This window comes from Prinia subflava, chromosome 23, assembly GCF_021018805.1.
Source record: "Prinia subflava isolate CZ2003 ecotype Zambia chromosome 23, Cam_Psub_1.2, whole genome shotgun sequence".
Classification (NCBI taxonomy): Eukaryota; Metazoa; Chordata; class Aves; order Passeriformes; family Cisticolidae; genus Prinia; species Prinia subflava.
Genome location: NC_086269.1, coordinates 6,372,575 through 6,380,817, shown reverse-complemented (window position 1 = coordinate 6,380,817; position 8,243 = coordinate 6,372,575). Strand labels below are relative to the sequence as shown.

The window sequence follows — 8,243 nt, the reverse complement described above, 5'->3', positions numbered from 1 at the left end:
ATATGCTGATCCAAAAATTTGAGAATATGAGAATGACAGGACTTAGTTTATTTTAATATTCAGTCAAATTTCATATTCAGTTGAACCTGATATTCTGTTGAATTCCAAGTGCAGTCAGTTTTCTCTGAGGTGTGGCAGGCACAGCTGAGACAGGGACAGCCCTGGTGGCACAGCCGCTGCCACACCACGTGAAAAGTGCCGATAATTACTCTATTTTTACAGCTAATCAGCAGCATCTGATTCACCGGAGGGATCAAAGCCTTTCCCTGGATCAAAGTGTTCTCTCTTTGTCATAACGTCAGAGTCGGATCTCCTGCTCTGCCGAGGCACAGCCGTGTTTTTTGACAGATAAAAGGTGTGAGTGGCTCACAGCCCTTCCCAAACCTGGAGCAGCCAGGACAGCACGGGATGGAGCCCTTCCAATCCCGGGGGTGCCACAACCCAGCGCGGTCGTGAGCCTGGAGCGCTGGATTTCACTCTGGGGGATACCTCACTGTGGCCTTTTGATACCTCCAGGGGGCTGATAGAAAAGAGGAAGAGCAGCTTCTTACCCAGACAGACAATGACAGGACGAGGGCAACAGATTCAAACTAACAGAGGAGGCTCTGGACTGGCTGTTAGGAAGGAATTCCCTGTGAGAGTGGTGAGGGCCTGGCACAGGGTGCCCAGAGCAGCTGTGGCTGCCCCATCCCTGGAAGTGTCCAAGGCCAGGCTGGATGGGACTTGGAGCAGCCTGGGATAATGGAAGCTGTCCCTGCCATGGCAGGGGTGGAACAGGATGGGATTTGAGGTCCCTTCCAACCCAGACCACTCTGGGATTCTGTGATAAACCAGCACCTCACAAAGACAGGACTGAGTGCTGCAGTTTTCAACCCCACCTCAGCTGGGTTAAAAACCAGAGCTCAAAGCCATGTTTGTATCAGACAAGGGCATGAACTTGAATCTTCCACCTCATCAGCAAGTGCTGCACCCTCTGAGTTGTCAGATAAGGGATGCTTTCCCTTCCTCTGCGGCTCTTCCCTCCTCCTCTTTGTGGTTTAAGGCTCAGGCTCGGAAGCAAACTGGGATAAAACCCCTCTGTTCTGTGCAGATGCTGAGGCTCAGAAGCCCCAGGGGGCAGGTAGGGGTGAGGGAGGTGTGGTGGCAGCTCGGGACAGGGGTCAGGCACTCCAGTCACCTGCAGCAGAGCAGCTTCTCGCATACTCATTTCTCACAGCAGGCCATCCAACGCGAATTGGTGTGTAATGAGGATTTTCCCAGGCTTGGGTCATTTCAGGCCTGAAGGCAAAGCCTGTGCCTTCACACCTGGGCATTTCCATCTCCTTCCACTGCCAATAGAGCCCAGTCGTGGAGCAGGGCATACAGCTCCTGCAGTGAGAGCCCAGGGGACAGGACCTTGCTCTTGGCTACTGAAATCCCATCCTTCACTAAACGTGCTCATGGAGGGGTCTTTGGCCATCAACAGACCTGGGATCTGAGAGCTCCCACCAGAGAGACCTAAACTAAAACTGAGCATTTCACCCACAGCCCTCCAGCACCTCTCACGTGTCCTGTGCAGTGCCCACCTGGGCCCCTGCCTACTGCCAGCACAGCCTCGAGCCCTTGGCTTCAGCCCCTGGTGTCTGTGAATGGGTGATACCCAAAACCACAACCCCCAGCTCTGGGACAGCCCATCCACCAGCAGTGCCTCTGGAATGCCATGGGAACAGCCCCCTGTACCCCCTGTGCTTCCTGTGCCCCCTGTTATTCCTCTACCCTCTGTGCCCCCTGTTCCCCCTGTACTCCCTGTTCTCCCTGTGCCCCCTGTGCTCTCTGTGCCCTCTGTTCCCCCTGTACCCAGTGTTGCTGTTCCAACTCCCTCTGGAGGAGTTCCAAAGGGACTGGCAGTGGCAGTGTGGAGGTACCTCTGTGTGTGTGTGTGTGTGTGTGTGTGTGTGTGTGTGTGGTGTGTGCGCACACCTGGGACTGCACTGTGTGTGTGTCCATGTCTGTGTCTGTGTGTGCAGGGCAGCAGAGAGCAGCAGGAATGTCCTGAAAATCCGTGGCCTCAGAACTGCAAAGGTGGGCTCTGAGACCTATCACTGAGGGGTTTGCCAGAGGTGACACCTGGGGGACACTGCTAAAGGCTCCGGTCTCACACTCACTGCTCCTGCAGAGCCTCGTGAGCTGCTCAGCTGGGTGAGTCCCACATCCATGGGGTGAGTCCCACATCCGTGGGGTGAGTCCCATCTCCATGGGGTGAGCCCCACATCCATGGGGTGAGTCCCACATCCATGGGGTGAGTCCCATCTCCAGGTGCCTTTGGGAGGGGAGCTGGGTTGAGATCTGGGGCTGAGCAGGGCCAGTTCCCTGCAGTGCTCCAAATGTCCCTGTGCCGTCCCTCCCCATGCCACACTGCAGGGATCACTTTGGGGCTCAGCACCAGGTCAGGCCTACAGGGCAGCACCACCTTCACCTGTTGGGACCTCAGAGATCCAGTGGCGGGCAGAGGGCGGGTCCCAGCTCCAGGCAGGACTCAACCCCTCAGTGCTCCTGCCAGGGGCAGCATGTCCTGTGCTGAGGAGCAGAGTTTACACCCAGGCCCCACACTGAAACCAGGGCATGAGAGCACATGCAAAGGCAGTGATTCACAAATCTCCAGGAAGCTCATTTTCCTTCCACCGAGTGCCAATAAAATGCTGGTTCCAGACAGCAGCCAAAGCTTCTTCCTTCCATTCCAGAGCACTGCTGCCTGCTGTGTCAGCGGGGTTGGTCTTAGGGACACAGGGCATTGTGTCAGTGCCAAACCCAAACCGTGCTTGGGGTGCATTAAAGACTTCATTGGTGACTTAACACATCTGTGGAATCAGCAGAAACCATGGGTGACTTTAACCAATTAAAGGCCATTAACTGAGACCTGTGAATGAGCTGCTACGGGCAGTGATTTACAGGGCTAACGCTCAATGAAACTGGAAATTTTATAAGGCATTTAAAAACAATCATGAGAAACTTGCAAACGTCAGATGTTTGCAGGAACAAACACAACTGCCCTGCAGGGGCTTCGTGAGGAGGCCATGGCACAGCAACACCAGCACTTGGGGCTCTGAGGGTGACAGCTCCACATCTGGAAGGTGTTGCAGAGTTCAGCATTTATGTCCTTTTTCTCTCAGTTAATGTACAGATGGTTGTTGGACCAGACCTGCAAGAAATCCAAGGTTGTACTTCTCCATTTTCTGCAGTTTTTGGTTGTCATTTGGCCTTGGCTCGAGCTGGAGGATGGACACCCACTGCTTATGTGGAGACAGTGGCACTGTGGATCAGAGCAACACAGGCACCCTATACATGAATTCCGGGGTGCTGGAAGCTGTGAATTCCACAGGACACTCCAAAGGACAGGCACTGCTGGCTGCCCACAGTGATCGTGTCCAGTGCTACCTGCCCCGTGCTGCCCTGCACACCCTGGATGGCACCAAACCCCAGAGCTGGGCAGTGGGAACTGTGCTAGCCCCAATCCACCGTGGGCACAGGAGTCAGGGTGTTGGTATCCTCCCCTCTCAAGCCCCACAGCACCCAGGTTCCCCATCCTGCACCAGGAATGGGGCTGATGGGCTCCCCAGGGAGACACACAGGAGAGGCAGAGCAGCCACCCACCCGGGATGTGCCTTAGGTGGAAACAATTCCTCAGTATCTCCCTGCTTGAGCAGGGAGGTGGGACTGGGTCACAGAATCACAGAATCATGGAAGGGATGCACAGGGATCACCCAGTACAACACCTGACACCCCAGCAATCCCACCCTGTGCATCCCTGAGAGCATTACGCAAACACTCCTAGAGCTCTGGCAGCCTTGGGGCTGTGCCCATTCACTGGGGAGCCTGGGCAGTGCCCAGCACCCTCTGGGGGAGGAACCTTTTCCCTGATATCCAACCTAACCCTCCCCAGACACAGCTCCATCCTAGGGAACCTCTCTTGGCCCCTCCCAACCTTTACCATTCCACAGTCTTGCCATCTCTGATGTGGTCAGGGGGTCCCTCACTCTTGTGCCCCAACTGATGTCCTCAGCATGAGGCCCCACATCCCATGTGGTAAGACCCTGGGGCTCTGGCAGAATTCCAGCTTCAAGAGCTTCTGCTCCATTGTCCCACAGGGCGTGTGAGCCACTGCAGAGCCATCCTGGCCCAGAATGCTGTGGGCACTTGCCTGACCCTGGTTCCTTGGCACATGCATCAGCCAGATGGCCCCAGGAAAGGAATCCCAACATCTCCTGTGCTGCCCAGAGCTGGGAGATAATGGGAGCTGGCCAAAGCCATGAGCAGGCAGTTCCTGTGTGGGATGCAATGGCAGCACCAGGCTCTGCAATATTTCACCATGGCTTTGCTCTAGGTCTTGAGCAGGCAAAGAAGAGCACGAGGCTGCCTCACTCCCAGCACTACTTTAGCACAAGCACAACCCAAAACATCACCCCAGCATTTATCAGCACTTTCTTAGTACCAAATGCATCCTCCCTCACATCCATTCCACCCCATGGGGACAGTGGGACCCTGGGGAGTGTCCTGGTATGGGAATGCATCGACAGACCACGAGCTGCAGATTTGTGAGCCCTGGCACAGGGCTCTCCTGCAGGCTGGGCTTCTCAGCAGTGCTGGGACACCTTTGCTGGACACTGCAGCAGAACGATTTGGACCCCAGGCTGGCAGCAGCCTCTGAAGTTTTGAACTCCTGCCAGGACATTGGCATCACCCTGGGGAGGGCACCACCCTCCTGTGCCACACGAGCCCTGCACACAGCACACTGCAGCTCTGCCAGCGTCTCCACTGAGGAGCCAAGGGCTCCTGTGCCTGCACTGCACAGACTCCATGGGACAAAGCCTAAACCCAGGGCTCAGTCTGAGACTCCAGAACTCCTCTAGGAGACACTGTTCCCTTGAGCTGTGCTCCAGAGAGATGCTGCACAAGGGGCTGCTCCTCCAAGGATCACAGGATGGAGCTGGAGCTGGACTCAATGATCCTTGTGGGTTCCTTCCAATGCAGGGAATTCTGTGACCCTCAGTCCACATCCTGTGGCAGAGATGCTGCTCCTCTGCAGCCTGTCAGGGAATATTTCACTCTCAGCTCCTGGGAAGCTGCCCTGTTAGGGAAGGGCAGAGCTCCCTAAGCCTCACACCATAGGCAATGCCTTCATCTGGCAGCCGGAGGTGCTGCTGCCCATGGGGACAGTGATAGCACACAGCAGAGCTGGAGGACACCAGAGCACTGCAAACTAAACACGGAGTCACTGAATCACCAAATGGATTGGTTTGGAAGGGATCTTAGAGCTCATCCTGTTCCACCCCTGCCGTGGCTCCACATACCAGGTTGCTCAGATCTTCACAATAAAGCACTTCAAGGCTGTGAACACCCTGTACGACCCTCTCCAAGCTGCTCCTGAGATCCCTCACTCTGGGCTCAGCCTGCTCTATTGTGCCACCCCAGACTCACCCATTTGCACCACATGCTCCACTGGCAGGTGGGCACAGCTGCACACCACAGAGTCTTGGAATGTCCTGAGCTGGAAGGGCTGCACAGGGATCACCCAGTCCAGCTCCTGGCCCTGCACAGACACCCCAAAATCCCACCCTGTCCATTCCTGAGAGCGCTGTCCCGACGATCCTGGAGCTCTGGCATTCTTGGGGCCATGCCCATTCCCTGGGGAGCCTGGGCAGTGCCCAGCACCCTCTGGGGAAAGAACCTTTCCCTGATATCCGGGCTAACCCTCCCCTGGGCTCCTGTCAGTGCTCACAGAGAGCAGAGATGCCCCTCGGGAGGAGCTGCAGCCCCTGGAGAGGGGTTCAGGGCAGAGCTGCTCCCCAGCACCAGCACAGAACCCGTGGCGTACTCTGGCCAAACTCGGCACAGCCTCCCGAGCCACAGCAACCATCCCACAGCCAGTGCAACACCTGGCACGTTTCCAGCACCCTGGGAGACCCCAGCGAGCACCCCTGGCTCCTCTGTCGTGTCACAGAGGGTTGCAGCATCCTGTTCCCACTCTGCCGTTCCCGAGCCCGGCAGCAGCGCACGGGGAGTGGCGATGCCCGTGCTGGGATGGGCCGGGGCCGGGCCGGGCCGGGCCGGGCCGGGCGCTGACTCAGGCGCGGTGCCCGGCGGTGCCAGCGCGCAGCGGGCGCACCGAGGGAGGTGCCGGGCGGTTTTGGGATCCGGGCTGGAGCGGGACCGGGAGCTGCCGGAACAGGCAGCGCTGTGGGAAGCAGGGAGTGCCCGAGTGCCCCCGCCCTGGGCGCTGCCAGCCCCAGGGACGGGCAGAGCGGCTCCGGCACCGGGCGCCGGCACGGCCCTGCCTCCGCCCGCCGGAAAGGACGGGAGAATGGACCTTCGGAGCCTGCAGAAGGGGGGATTTTTTCCCAAGGCAGACACAGCTGACTGCCCCGAGCGCTCCTGTCTCCTTCTGCCGTGCATCAGGCAGGCTGGAAGTGTCACTTGCTGGACCATCACTCAGCCACCCTCTGGATATTTCACATCCCAGCACTGCCACCCTACCCAGCTCTCCCCTTTGCCCTCCACACCTCGGTTTTGAGGAGGGAGATGGTGGGGAGCTGGTTGTCCTCCACGGGTGCCTCACTGAGCTTTCCAGAACCTTATTCCCCAAAACCTGGTGGTGTGTGTTGAAGAAGGGGAAATAAATCCCCATCCAACAGGAGCACACGGGAGAAACCTGCAGGACAGCCTCACATCACTGGGCAAGGGATGGGGAGGACAGGCAGCCCCAGCAAGGGGCCATAAAACATCTTGCCTAGGGACAAGATCCACCACCCTGTGCATCCCCACTGCTCTGGGAAAGGCTTCTCAGATGGTGTTTATCAACAGGATGGGACAGGTTGTCATAACATAACAGGGCAGAATAACAGCCCTCCAGGACCTCTGGTGCCTTGGGCTGGCTGCCAGTCCAGATCCAGATCCAGATCCAGATCCAGATCCAGATCCAGATCCAGATCCAGATCCAGATCCAGATCCATCAGGAACACTGGGGGGGGGGGGGGGTCTGCAGGTGATGTGTCCCCAGGGACAGCAGATTCCCAGCCAGATGCAAGAGATCTGCACCCTAAGCATCCTCCCCACATGGCTTTATCTCAAGGCTTCACTGCATGCTGTCAGTAACGTGCAGAGGAGGCGAACACAGCTGGTCAGAGCCTTTAGGGAGAGCTGGAAACAGGAATGGAAATAGCCTGGAAGGTGAGTTAGTGACTATTCCATGAGCCAAGAGGCTTGGAAGCAGTGCCCTGTCCATGGTGTCCCACAGGGTCAGCTGTGACCAGAAAGGAGCAAGTGGGGGTCTGGTACAGCAAATGCAGAACAAAAGTGGCCATGATGAGGATTGCCCTGAGGTGCAACAGGAAAAGCAGCTCAGATCACTGAGGTCTATCACCAAACCTGCCAAGGACTGTATCTGAGATGATGCTCGGAGGCACAGGGACAGTCACTTGGGAGGTTCTGAGTGGTTGCTGCGACCTCTCACAGCCCAGGGAGCAGGTGGGCAACTCCTGGAGCTGTGCTGAGCCTGTGCTGTGTCCACTGGGATCAGAGCCTCAGGATGGAGACCACACCTGCACCTCCTCACCACCTCTTTATTTACAGACACAATACAACTTGGGGGGTGGAGATGGGAACCTCGTGAGGCCTCTGCTCCTCGGAACCTCCATTCCTGCAGCCACTGCAGCTCCTGGGGCTCAGCCTCCTCTCCCCCTGAGCCTCTATTTCCGTCGGCTGCCCACCATGGTCTTCCCACGGGCACCCTTGGATCTGCAAGGGAAGAGGAAAAGCATCTGCAAAAAGGCATCAGTGACCACACAAGGAGGATGAGGTGGGTGCTGTCAGTGGTCCTGCAGCCTTTTCCCGTTGGAAACTGCCCTGGGGGCAGACGGTCTTCACTGGCCCCAGGTAAATCTTGGGACCTGAGTCCAGGTGTCCTGGGACTCTCTGGGAACAAGCTCATGCAGCTGCCAAGTGATTCTAAGGATCCACCATTTCCTTCCCATGCTTCTCCCCCCCCCCAATCAAGAATCGTTGCAAGAAGAATTGACAAGTTGCATCTGTGGCTGCAGAGGGATAAAAGCAGCTGCAGGATCCTTCAGGACCCAGCCCATCACTCCCCTTAACCTTACAACAGGGCAACACAGAGGAGGAGGAGGAGCATGTTTGGGTGGGCAGTGAAGGGCATTTCTGTCTGCCAGCCCTTGGGATTGCCTCGTCCCTGAGCCCTGCTGCTGCCCTGG

At 57.2% G+C, this 8,243-nt stretch overlaps 1 protein-coding gene across 6 annotated transcripts in view; it reads right to left on the bottom strand.

Moving 5' to 3' along the window:
• Window positions 1–7,466: 7,466 nt before the first annotated feature.
• The window catches only part of TNNT2 (troponin T2, cardiac type), an 11,076-nt gene continuing 10,299 nt past the window's right edge, over window positions 7,467–8,243 (bottom strand). For 2 of the 6 annotated variants that reach the window (XM_063418498.1, XM_063418497.1), the window contains one exon: window positions 7,468–7,770. In XM_063418498.1, the coding sequence (XP_063274568.1) occupies window positions 7,722–7,770 (49 nt within the window). In that variant the 3' untranslated portion in view covers window positions 7,468–7,721. Of the gene's footprint in view, window positions 7,771–8,243 lie in introns of all 6 variants that reach the window. The other 4 variants (XM_063418499.1, XM_063418496.1, XM_063418494.1 and 1 more) reach the window with 3 other exon arrangements.